The sequence below is a fragment of the Bos indicus x Bos taurus genome, chromosome 24, assembly GCF_003369695.1.
Source record: "Bos indicus x Bos taurus breed Angus x Brahman F1 hybrid chromosome 24, Bos_hybrid_MaternalHap_v2.0, whole genome shotgun sequence".
In the NCBI taxonomy this organism is placed as follows: domain Eukaryota; kingdom Metazoa; phylum Chordata; class Mammalia; order Artiodactyla; family Bovidae; genus Bos; species Bos indicus x Bos taurus.
This window is the reverse complement of record NC_040099.1, coordinates 57,720,945-57,733,994: the sequence shown is the minus strand read 5'-3', so window position 1 is coordinate 57,733,994 and position 13,050 is coordinate 57,720,945. Positions and strand designations below refer to the sequence as shown.

At 46.5% G+C, this 13,050-nt stretch overlaps 1 protein-coding gene and 1 long non-coding RNA gene across 4 annotated transcripts in view; one reads left to right on the top strand and one right to left on the bottom strand.

Annotated features, from left to right (window-relative positions):
- Window positions 1-1,273: 1,273 nt before the first annotated feature.
- LOC113882595 lies at window positions 1,274-7,267 on the bottom strand. The gene is made up of 2 exons (XR_003508397.1): window positions 7,043-7,267; window positions 1,274-3,584 (listed from the first exon to the last, which is right to left on the bottom strand). It is a non-coding gene; the product is annotated as an uncharacterized LOC113882595 (long non-coding RNA).
- A 366-nt stretch (window positions 7,268-7,633) lies between these two features.
- LOC113882592 overlaps window positions 7,634-13,050 on the top strand; it is a 46,129-nt gene continuing 40,712 nt past the window's right edge. For 2 of the 3 annotated variants that reach the window (XR_003508386.1, XR_003508384.1), the window contains exon 1: window positions 7,639-7,951. Coding sequence is in view for 1 of the 3 variants with exons in the window: in XM_027525519.1 (XP_027381320.1) it covers window positions 7,873-7,951 (79 nt within the window). In the remaining 2 variants the exon portion in view is untranslated. Of the gene's footprint in view, window positions 7,952-13,050 lie in introns of all 3 variants that reach the window. The other variant, XM_027525519.1, reaches the window with a different exon arrangement.

Here is a 13,050-nt window from a genome sequence, read left to right as displayed (position 1 = left end):
TCCACGCAGCCTCAGTGGTGAAGCATGAGGCTTTGTGGAATAACCAGGTCAAGGAAGGATAATAGCTAAGGGACAGATCCTTAGATTCAGGAGCCCCGCGTGACCAGACCATTCCAGAACCACGCCCAGTCTCAGTGGATGCCGAGTCTCTGTGGATTCCAATCCTGGCAGCTTTGTTCTGCGCTGTCTGGTCAAGTGAAATATTGTGCACAGGGTGATTCGTGCAAAGTCACGCTCTCTGCCTACTCTCCTTCTCCTGCTCTCCAGAAAAACCCAAAAAAGAAGTATCAGTGTGTGAATTATTTCAGAGGGGTCTGGCTCCCCTCTTGAGCATGGACAATGTCAGGAGGGAGGAAATATGGGAGGGGAAGGAGCTGGGGGTCAGACAGGAAAGGACCCTCCTCTTCTCAGGACCTGTGCTGTGTACATAGGCATGTGGACTGGACTCACGTGGTCCTTTCCAGCAACGAACTTGGAACTCTTTTGCGGAGTTTTGTTCATTTGATTCCCGCCCCCCGCCGCCCCTCCCCCGTCCCCGACGACGTAACTGGAACAATTAGAATAGTCTCAGACACACGTGAGGCAGTGAACGCCCACTAATTTAAAAGCATGCCCAGCGCCTAGGGCAGTGCCTGGCCCAAGGTAGCCACTCAATACGTGTTTACTTGATAAATGAGGGGTAAATAAATAAATAAATCAGAACTGGCCTCTGATGGTCACTCCAGCCCCTTTCAACTTGGTTAAACCCGGTGGTGGCTTAGTTGCTAAGTCACCCGGTGGTGACTCTTGAGACCCCATGGACTCTAGCCCACCAGACTCCTCTGTTCGTGGGATTTCCTAGGGCCTGGCACTGGAGCAGGTTGCCCTTTCCTTCTCCAGGGGTTCTTCCCGACTCAAGGATCAAACCCTCATCTCCTATACTGCAGGCATAGATTCTTTACCACTGAGTCACTAGGGAAGCTCCTGATTAAACATATAAGTGTTCATATAGCCAAGTCGCAGGAGAGAAGTTTTAGCCCAGCGTAGACAGAACCTACCTCTTACTTTAAACTTCTCAGAGAAAGAACGTGTTTCAAACCAGACCACCCAGCTGGCCAAGTGTCCCAGGCGCTACACTGGGCTTAAAATGCTCGGATTTGCTATGACAGCCCATATGTAGTTCATGTAATTTCCTGATGGAAACCCATCAGGACCTAGCATCCAAATTCAGCAGTCAGCCTGGTGACTGATCAAAATCAGTAGGAATCAAACACATTCTAGAATTTCTGAAAGCTCATTTAGGCCATGTACAAGTTTATTGGAGAGTCGTCTTCATGATGACAAGTAGAAGATCCACATACCTTCATTTTTTACCTATAAGCATGTGGTTTACAAACCCTAGATTTAAACCAGCTTTAGTTTTCTGCATCTACCATTTTCCTCTCCATTTCAGCTCAGTAAGCGTGGGTTGAACAATTACCATGAGACTAACCTGGTGCTTGGGTGCTCTGGGGCACGGTGTAATCGTTTTATTGACTTGGGAAAACACAAAGACTCAAAATCAATTATTTAAAACAACAGCATGAGGAGAGGCAACATTCAGATGACATGTTGGTTATGAGCACGAAAGGACCGGAATTTCCTCAGCAATGACACAGGACTGGGAGCCCTGCTATAAGATGAACTTTCCTGCCCATACCGAGCAGATGTCAACACCTTCAGGGAGCGGAAGGATTGCCTAACAGTAGCTATTTAGTGTGATAATGGCGTTTGATAGTTTGGACACAAACACCATTGTCACACTCCACAGCTCTGCTAAGGGAAATCGGTAGCCGTGGAAGTGTTAATTTCACTTGCACCTTCCACCAGAGTCTCTGAGCATCATCAGAGAATCTCGTCAGTTTCACGGAGAGACCTGAGCAAAGAAAAAAGAGGGATAACCGGTCGGGAGCATCTTGAGCAATGGAGAGAAAGAAAGACGCTGGACTTGCGTGTGCTGCAACACACATGCTAATAAAGGGATCCGTTGCCTGTGATCTGCGGCCACCCGCAACGGGAAGGAAGACTTCCTGCAGAAATGGATGGGAAATCTGGTTGCATCAATTTTCTGAAAGGGCGAAGAGAGAAAAAGAATCCCTAGTGGGAACTGATTTTAGAAAACAAATACTTAGTGGAAGACAACATCATAAACGGTAATAACACGACTGGAGTAATGGATCCTCCCTGACTCTCTTCCTCACCTTCTACCCCAGTCCAGCATCAGTAACTGGGGTCAGCCTTGCAGTCTGAGAACAGTTATGCTGCATGGGGACCTAGCGTTTAGACAAGCTGTGATCCACTCTCAGTATGGCTGTTGGATACAGAGGTGTTTACAGGGGCTCAGATGTCGAATCTCACCGCGGTGGTTTCCCGTCACAGTAGCGAGTGGGAGATGGTGGTGGGGGCTGGGGGCGGGGGGGCAGAGGAGGAACATGGAAAGAGAGAACTATTCCATTGTGTTAATAATTCTCCTTTTCTAGCCAAAGGGAGCCTCCTGTGAATAAATCCTCCTGGTTTACTTGATTTCCTGTTGAAAATGGTTTCTGCCTAATATATGCACTCCTGCCCACAATGGAGCATGAGAGGAAATAAAGCATTTTATCTAATCCTTTCTTTCCCCCAAATGCTGGAAATGGAAAAGGGTAGAGGCCAGTTTACTCTTTCCCCCAGGATAACTGAGTTGTTAACCAGAGCCTTGCTTTGGGCATAAAATCAACCCATTCTTAATAACTGGAAAATGAAAGCTTCTGCATTTATTTTTTTTTTCCAGTAAAAATGGCCCTTATTCACAGGCAGGCCTTGCAACAGCCCTCTTCAGCCTGGGCTGTGTGGTTGTGAGCATACCATAAAAGCCACTCAGCTTCTACGGTCAGAATGTTGATCCCTGCCTCTTTTTTTCCTTTCTAGTTTTATTTGAAATGTAAAACATATTCATTTTAGGTGTACAACATCAGCGTTTTTGGGGTTTTTTTTTTCTGTTTTTTTTTTTTTTTTTACTGTGTTCATGTGCTCATCTTTCCATTAAGGACTGACCTCCTTTGGTTCCTGTCTGAGACCCTGGATCACCTTTACAGGGTGCAGAGCGTCAGCAGAGTCCCACCCAGCCCATGTGAGGTCTGCTCTCTTCAGGGGGAATTCTTCCCCTGGGCACTACTCCCAGGACTCCCACTGCAGACTGGCTCTAGAGTTCCAGCTGACCCCGATTGCTACTGCAAAGCCCTGGCATGCTGGGTGCGGCTGCTCATGTGATGAACCATCTCTGGTTTTTCCCCTCTCCTGATGACTTAGCCAGGTTCATCTGCTTTGTCTTTGCCTGAGGGACATAGAACAGAAACCCTTCTTTCTGGTCACTCCAGGGATGTACCTATCATGCTGAGAGGCTGCAGAAATCTTAGCTCAGTTGGAAAGAATCATTCACTAGTGACAAAGGTCCTGGTAGGACACGCTTGGAGGGTTTTCTGCCAGACAGACTCCTGAGGTCATTTCACTTCTCAGAGCCTCCCAGCAATGTCTGACCTCACTCCCCGTCTCCAGGTAAGCCCCATGCGGGTCAGTCTTTCATTAACCTGCAAAGACAGAAGGTAGAAGCGTAAACAGGGAAAAGAGAGAGGAGGCAGTGAATGTGTTAATGGTGTCGCCTCCTCTAAACAAACCTCGACTTCTTCGGTCCAGGAAATTCATGGCCAGGAAAAAGTCCTCAAGTTTGTAGAAAAGATTTTCTTTTCTACCCATTTGTAGAAAGGTTTACCTATCAGGTTGTCTACAGGGCACCGTTTATAACAGTAAAAACTGCAAGCAACTGTCCAGTTATAAGAGAAGTATGACATATTTACAATACATCCTAGTCATTTAAGGTGATGTTATAGAAAAATGGTTGTTGACTTGGAAAGAGGTTCAGTGAAGAAGTAGCTTGTAAAACCATTTCAAATGCCCTTTCTGTGAAAACTGGTATATATGCCTGGGGCAAACACATCAACTATTAACCCTGGCTATGTCACAGTGGTGGAATTACAATGTGTTTTTTTTCTCCTTTTGGGTCTCTGCATTTATTCATTCTGCAATGAATGTAATGCTTTAGTAATGAGAAAAATAATTAGAATGTAAACATCTTTAAGAACCTTTTTTGGGGGCGTGGATTCCCTAATAAAAATTCCTTATTGCAAAACACTCCCCTTAAAATTGGGAGGTTAGAACTCACCCTCTTCTACCCTGCTTGCCAACAAGCGTGAGAAGTTAGCGCTGTGCTGAGAGACGGAGCTGCAGGCTAGTTTCCTAGCAATTATTAGCAGAATGCTTTATTATACAGTATAACTATTTTATGGTATTATGGCATCAATCAAACACATTTATTGAGTGCCTATTATGTTCTTGGCCTTGTGAACAATTTTAAATTATAATGGCCATCATCTTTTATTACTCCTTTGCTTCTGCAGGAGTGGTTGAATTCTGTCCACCTGCAAAGTAGTTTAAATGGGCAAGTCAAATGTTCTCATTTTTTTTCAAATGCCATCCAATCATATGTCACCAATAAAAAAAAATTGCAAGTGGTTAATGCCAGGATCTACTTGGATATAGTTTTTAAAATTTACATAGTCACTTCTCATTCTGCAGGTTTAAAAAAAAACTTTCATATTTTCAAATTTAACCCCTGAACTTAAATAGCACCAGTTAATGAAAAACTGAACGTAGTTTATAAGCTGGTTGGGAAATCATTACACCTGCTATTTCCTATGGAAAAAATGAATCCTTAAAGGCAAAGGGGTTGGAAATTAATTCAGGGTGAGGCATCCACATGCCAGCAGTTTTTTCACAGCTAGTAAAGGCCTTGGGGTATCTTGTTAAATTTCTCTCCTCTGATCTCAGCTCCATAAATCTCCCACCATCTCTTCTTGAGCCTTACTTCCTGAGATTTGCTGAGAGAAGCTGAGTCCCAGGCATCCCTAAACAGCTGTTCATTAAAATGAAATTTCTGAGCCGTGTCCTGGGCTCCCCTCCCTCACCTTCCCAACCTGGACAGAATCTCTAGATGTTTCTAGTTGCCGTGGTCAATTCAGATTGCCGTTTTCCTATTGAGCTCGCGGGTATCAAGATCGGGAGAGACTGGATTTTGCTCCTCTTTTAAAGTCAAGGGTTTAAAAAAAAAAAAAAAAAGAAAGAAAGTCAAGGGTTTGTTTTCTTAAGTGGGGAATAGGCAGAAAGGGGGAGTTTGTTGAGGAGAAGGCCTTCACAAAGCTTGAGCCTCTAGTGAATCCACCAGCCTGTAAGTATTCTGTGGGCATCACAGCTCCCTGAAAGATATCTTGGATTTACAAGCACCCAGAATATCACAAAGCTCCCTGTGCTTCCTCGGGTCAGATCAGGGTGTGGGCAGCCTCCCTGCTCCCACGTGTCGTGCCCCAGGGTCTGAGAACCTTGAAGGGCCGACTCCAGAGGGCTGAGGAGAAAGTGCTTTGGGGACCATCCAGCATCAGTTCGCTGCAAACTTACCCCTTCAGCACCTAAAAAAGATTCTTAAGAAGCAAGTGAAACACGGAGATGCGCTTTTTAAAATTCCACATTCGCATTTCCTGTCATTTCAAATAGATGTGTTAAACACATCAATTTGAGTCTTGTAGGCTATTATAGTCTAGAAGACAAAAGAAGTCCATAACATATGCCTGAGTCTTGTCATTCTGAAAGCACATGGAAATTTAAAAATAGAATGTTCTTTTCAATAGAGGGCAAGGAAGTATTTCTTTTTTCACTGAAATCTACCTTTTGTTCAGTTGTTCAGTCGTGTTCGACTCTTTGCGACCCCATGGACTGCAGCACGCCAGGCTTCCCTGTCCTTCACCATCTCCCAGAGTTTGCTGAAACTCAAGTTCACTGGGCCGGTGATGCCATCCAGCCATCTGGTCCTCTGTCACCCCCTTCTCCTCCTGCCCTCTCCTGCCTGAAATCAGGGGAATCTGGAAAGCTTATGCATGTATCTATCATGCCTGCTATCACCAGAGGTGAAGAATGAGAATCATCGGGCAAATTCTCAACCAAGCTGGGGTCTCAGGAGACATTTTTTTTCCAATATTGTTGGCTGCACCGGGTCTCAGAGGCGGCATGTGGGATCTAGTTCCCTGACCAGGGATCGAACCCTAGTCCCGTGCACTGGGAGCTCGGAGTCTCAGCTGCTGGGCCGCTGGGGAAGTCCCTCAGTAGACTCTTCTTAAAGAGAACTGCTGAAGTCTGGGGATTCCTAGGATCCAGTGTCATTTCTATGCAGGTGCCAGCTAATTCCAGTGCTGTCCAGGGAACAATCCTAGTTGGACAGAGGAAGAATTCCAATGTTGGAGTTTTAGAAGTAGAAGAACAAAACATAGGGAGCCTTGCGGCCATGCTTGCTCTGAAAGAAGGGAGGGTTTCTGGTCAAATAAACGTCCGAATGCTAGTGTCCTATTGGTAGACTCTCGTTCAAAGGCCTTACGTTATTGATAAATCAGACCATCATAAAATAGAAATTGGCTTCATATATAGCCACTCCAAGGCCAGAAATAAAAGTCCACAACCCCTCCACCTGTGCAGAGTCACTTCAGTCGTGTCCAGCTCTTTGTGATCCCATAAACAGTAGCCTGCCAGGCTCCTCTGTCCATGGGATTCTCCAGGCAGGAATACTGGAGTGGGTTGCCATGCCCTCCTCCAGGGCATCTTCCCAGCCCTGGGATCGAACCCGAGTCTCTCACATCTCCTGCACTGACAAGCGGGTTTTTACCACTAGAGCCACCTGGGAAGGATCTTCTCTCCCTCCACTGGGTGGGCAGAAGCATCTTTAGGAAAGTCTCTGGTTTTCTTAGGCTTTCTGAAGACAGAATAATCATGGCGGATGAATTAAAATGTGGTGTGTGTAACATGACACATTGCTCGGGGGTCTTTTTAAACACCTGGGTCGCACCTCACCCCCACTTCTCACAGTCAGTGTTCCCCCCGCAAAGGAACAGCCCGAATCGCACAGACGCTTTGGAAGACGCTGGCAAGTGTGTGGGGACGCACTTACCTTCCAGTCCGCACGGGCGTCTCTCCGCCCTGGGCCCCTTCTCTGCCAGTGGGATGTGCCTTCTGCGGGCTGTGTGGGGGCAGCTGTGGGCGCCAGCCCTGAGCGTCTGGGGTTTTAAGCCTTTCCCCACTCCCTTTATGGGATCCAGGGGTTTAAAGTAAACAAGTTTCTTTCTCTTTCTGATAAGTCACATTAAAGGATCGATTTGGAGGGAGGGAGGGAGGCCACAACCTTAGCCCTTAGTCATCACCACCTTTGGTCAAGCTCGCTAAGCCCGGCGGAAGGCCCTTACCCCTGCCTAACACATTCCCCTCAGACACGCAGGCTTCAACCTGTTTAACTCTTTCTTCTCAGGAAGACTGCAGTCTATTACCTTGCACCTCCTCAGAATTCTAGCTCTAGAAAAGTCACCTGATCCTAAGAGCCTATTAAGCATACCCTTGGCTCATCCTACTTTCAGCTCTTGATCAACATTTGGAAGCCAGTCTGACTCTCCTCTTGGACCAATCGTTTCTGACGTACTTAGAATCTACTTATTTGTTCTCGCCAACAATTATTAAGCGCCTCCTTATCTGCTCAGCTCTGGTATCGCAACAGTGAGCAAGACAAACGGAGTTCACATTCTGTATTTTTTTTTAAAGATAGATAAAAAGAGACATGCAAAACTAATAACATCAGCAGGGCTGCCTCCCCTCCCCCACCCCTAGCGCAGGGGGTCTGCAGCTGCTACTTGTTAATGTTTCTGATCGTTTCTTTCCCTCCTCAGCCCACTTTGTTGTTTTGCCTTCCTACCCTGTGAGAGCAAGCTGTTTGTCACTCTCTAGTGATAAATGCCGTCTGAAGTGAGGTCTGGTTCTCCTGGTCAAAGCCCACGAACCTCTGAGGAGAGGAGGCAGCCTTCACTAGCCGGTATGTTGCCATTTCCTTACACCTATGTATGGTTATCGTGTTACATCTCAGGTAAAAGTCAGAGGGCAAGCAAAAGTGTGCTCTGGCTTTTCTTCTTCTTTCCTGAGAACTGATCTCAGGAAATGAGCCCTGAGGTTGCCTCTCTTTTCGGGTCCCTTCCCTCCAACCACTTGAGGTCAAACTGAACGCTTGCTCCTAGGAGAGACCAGGGGCTCCAGGAGGGCTGGGGCCCCGTGGGGCTGGCACATTCACATGGCAGAAGCGCCAGGTTCACCCTGAAATGGGAAGAGCACCGCAGCGGGCCCAGAGGGGTCGCCCAGGCTCCGGCTTCGTTCTCCGGCTCTGGCCTCACGGTGAGGCCTCACCGTGAGGCCTCACCAGCCTGCCTGTAGAAACTTGCTTTGTACTTTCAAAAGCTGCTCCTGGTTTCAGGAACTATATATATATATATGCTGTTTTTTCAGAATTACTGTTGACTTTTCACCTTGTCAGTGAGATGAAATCTCAGTCTCCCTGTATAGATATTCTTTCAAACAGCAGGAAAGGCCCCCCGACTCCCAGGCCTCACTGCAGGGACACCCAGGTCCCTTTCACCAGCTTCTCTCGATCTCTGAAAGTTGGTGTGTTTTTGCCGACAGTTTTCCTTTTGTTTGGAAAACCATGATGAAGACAAACGTTCGCCTTTCAGATGACTTCCTTTAAATTCCCAGCCATGGTACTTGCAAGGAGTTTGAATTTCAGAGAAAGGGTACACTTTGCCCCATTTATAATCCTATTTATAAATTTATAAGTTTATAAATTTATAAACTTCTTCCTGCAAATCACAGAATCTCTGCCTTGGCTGCTTTAAAATGATCTTTTTTTTTTCCTTTCTTAAATTAAAGGGGATGCATTCTTTTAAGATGAAATGGATTTGAATCCTGCAAGGTTGAAGTTCAGTGTGGCATGTCTGAAATCCCTGATATTTGTACTCAGGCACAGGCTGCAAAACAGAGAAAAACAAAATCAGGTAACTTTCCACCGGTGCTGCTGGAAGCAGGCCCCGCCCCCTGTGGGTGAGTGACTGGTCTTTTCCTGCCTGGACTGCAGGCTTTTTGAAAAGGAAAAGAAAGTAATTAGTTCCAATGAAGAATGCTAAACTCTTGCCATGAAGAAGGCTGAAGTTTGAGAACTGGAAATCCTGGGTCTCATCCGAGATTCTTTACCATTCAAAGTTTTGCCTTTGAAAACACACCTCATATTTCTGAGTTTCCTCTCCGTGTAGCAAAGCTGAGGATACTAGCTTGTCATTTGCTCTGAAAGCTTAGGCGACCTGGGAGGTGCATTCATCTTTGTTAATGAAGAGAAGCAAAACAAAGATGGACACCGAGAAGCTACCAAGGTCTTGAACTGCATTGACTCACTGTTCGTTTGTTGGGCTGGTAAAGAAAAAGAGGCCCAGGGAGTTGAATTTCCCACGTGAGGGAAAGAGAATCAAAGCTACTTTCAAACCAATGTCCTAACTCAGGACCCAGGTGGAAAGCCAGAATGTTGACAGTCCTGATTCTATCACTGCGGTCCCACACCAGCCCCTTCTCCCACTGAAGCTCCTGCTCTTATGGGTGGAAGTGGGCTCAGAACACCATTTGGCATGGTGGGGGCAGGGACCTGACTCCTGGGGGGTCAAAGCAGATGGTCATCATTTGAGTGAGCAGTACGTGCTCCCAGAGTGCAGTTACAAACTAGTTGCAGAACTTATTATGCTACTTCTGAGCTAAACATTTCAGCACATGTCCCTGGGAATAGGAGTTTTCTGCTTAACCTGAGTACCATGATCAGAGCTACATTAACAGAATTCCCTAATTGTTGTTTTGTTGCTCAGTCATGTCTGACACTGCGACCCCATGGACTTATAGTCTGCCAGGCTTCTCAGCCCATGGGATTTCCCATAGCATCTAATATTTAGCTCATTTTCAAAATTTCCCAATTATCTCCAAAATCTCTTTTAGAGCTCTTTTCTTTCTTTTTAAAAGCTATGATCCAGGCAAGATTGATGCCTTGCATTTGGTGGTTCTTTCCTCACTTTTCTAAATCACAAAATTAATCGAGATGCTGTCTAGCACTCTGCCAAAGTGTTCTGTTTCATCCCAGTTCTACTGAAGGTTGGCCACTCCTCTGGGACTGCTAATGAGACAAGGTGTAGAATGCAGGCCCTTTAACCTTCTGCCTGGCCTCTCCTCACGGCCTCCCTGCTCTGAAGATAAGCAGATACTCTCAGAGTAAATCTTCCTTCAACATCGAACAAGAATCTTCAATGAGTCCTCACCCATTCATTCATTCAAGAAGTATTTGTAGAAAGCCACACTGTCCATGGCATCATTCTAGATACTGGCTGTGCAGAAGCAAAACCTACTCAACCAACCAAGAAAATCAGGCTGAACTGGCCTCTCCCATGGAGTTTACATCCAAAAGGAGGTGAGCCATAATCAAAATGAAGTCAGAAGCGGGTAGTGAGTTTGAGGAAGGATGCAGGTTGAAAGAGTGATGGCCAGGGCCCTACCATTTGAACAGAGAACAGACAGAAATTAAGAGGGAGCCGTAAGGAAGAGGATTTCTAGGCAGAGGGACCTACACGCTCAACTGTGTCTCAAAACGGGAAGGAGGCCTGTGCCGCCCGTGCGGGGGCACTGGGTCGGGGGTGGAAGATGAGGTCGTGCGGCTGATGCTCGTCTGGTGTTTAGAGCTCCAGCGTGGGCTTGGCTAGCCACTATCCACGGTAGGCAGGCAATAAATGCTTCATTTTAACCACGTTTATTACAGTAACAAAGAGACAACTTGGAATTGGAAGAATTATTCAGAAATTAGTTCCATCTCAAGGTCATTTCCTAATTAATTGAATCTAGCAATTTTTCAGATATGAACACAGAAGACTTTCAAGATGGTAAAGTGTGGGGGAAACTGTCTTTCAAAAACAGTGAAATGCAGTCGTCTGAGTACCTTTTCCTCTCTGCCTCTTTATGTTTGCTCATGTTCTTGCATAGTGTCGTTATCGACCCTGAGGTTAAGCTGCCTGGGTTTAGCCTCCAGCCCTCCCACCTTCCAGCTGCGTGATCTTCAGAGAGGCACCGGACTGCTCTGTGCTTCCCTTTTCTCATTGATGCATTTGTCTGAATAACAGTACCTGTTTCATAAGGTCACGGTGAGGATTTAGTGAATTAATATGCATAAAGTGCTTAGAACAGTGCCTGGCACAGGGTAAATAAGTAAGCCCTGTTAAGTGTTGTTATTAAATCCTTAGAACATCTTTGAGCTATTTCCTGATTTTAAAATCGAAAGAAGAATCATCAGAGACATAGCATACAGGTCAAGGCAGGGACTTGAAGCTCAACTTTTTGGAAGGCAACTCTGCTGTTCTCTTCAGCTTCCCTACCTAAGGAAGCTGAGTTTCAATACTCGTGACTTTGTTTTTCCAAGAGCAGCTCAATTCTGGGCACTGGGGACAAACTCTTGTGCGTCACACTGTTTGTGCCCCGGTCCATGACCTCTGTCCAGGTGCTCCGTCGTGTTTTACAACCCACTAACCTGTCACCTTGAGGGTTTCTACACCGGTGAGCACGAGACTGTGGAAGGACAGAGCGAGCCCCTGCTGGGGCTCAACGGGGTTCCCTGAGAATGGATCTCAGCAGCCAGGAAGCTCTGGGCCTCCTTTCTTGAAGGGAGTAGTGGTTGTGATTCCTTCTTGCAAGGGAACCCAGTGCCCAGGCCAAATGCTGAGTCACAGACACAGATCCTCAGGCTAGAGGGGCCAATCTAGCTCTTCCCCTTGCCCTTGGTGACTTTCAAGAAATTCTGATGGCACCATCTTCTCCCATCACCAGAGACTTCATATGGAAGAAGCCAAGTCATTTCATGAAATGCCACATGAAGACAAGATTTAGCTGATGCGTTTATTCATTTGTTCATGGTCTATCCTAGGTAGCTCTCTACTTGGACTTGGGTTGGCATCACAAAATCATCTCTCCTCCATCCCACCTTCCCACAAACACCGTGAAGCTCCTAAGTGTAATCCCAAAGTCATCTAGATGTCTAAGGGTTAAAGGAACAGAGTGAATGACTATTGTGATGTGATTGTGATATGTTTAAAAATAAATACGTATTTGGTCTTCATCCCCAAGTCTGGCACAGAGCTCCTACAACTCTTGAAATTTCCTAAGTGGTAAGAGCTCTAAAGATGCCTTTTGTTACATTAATGGAGTGACTTTTGGAACCTAGGTAACCAAAAGAGGAGGGCTGGTTGCCAGAGGCCCCAACCACGTGATTAGAGAGTGGGACTTTTAGGGTCACCCCTGGGCCTCTGGAGAGAAGGGTCAGATCAATAGCCAATAGCCAATGATTTAACCAGTCATGCTATGTAGTGAAGCTTGCATAAAAATCCCGAAGGGTGGGGTTCAAAGGGCTTCTGGGTTGTGTGCATGTCAGAGGTTTGGGAAGAGTGGCTGGCGGGAGGAAGACACAGATGCTCTGCGCTCTTTTCCCGCCCCTTGCCCTGCAGATTCCTTCTGTCGGACTGTTCCTGAGCTTTATCTTTTTTTTTTTAAATAAGAAACAGGTATCTAGTAAGTAAAATGTTTCTCAGAGTTCCATGAACCAATCTAGCAAATTAATGCCACCCTAGGAGCAGGTTCTGCGAACTTCTGATTGCTCAGAAGCACAGATGACAACCTGGACTTGCAACTGGGGTGTGAAGTGAGGCGGAGGGTGCATCTTGTGGGGCTGAGCCCTTAACCTGTGGGGTCTGATGCTGTCTCCAAGTAGATAGGGTTAGAATGGAATTGTAGCACACCCAGCTGGTGTCCGGGAATTGCTTGCTGCTGCTGCTGCTAAGTCACTTCAGTCGTGTCCGACTCTGTGCGACCCCACAGATGGCAGCCCACCAGGCCCCACCGTCCCCGGGATTCTCCAGGCAAGAACACTGGAGTGGGTTGCCATTTCCTCCTCCTCACTGCATGAAAGTGAAAAGCGAAAGTCAAGTCACTCAGTCGTGTCTGACTCTTAGCGACCCCATGGACTGCAGCCTACCAGGCTCCTCCATCCATGGGATTTTCCAGGCAAGAGTACCG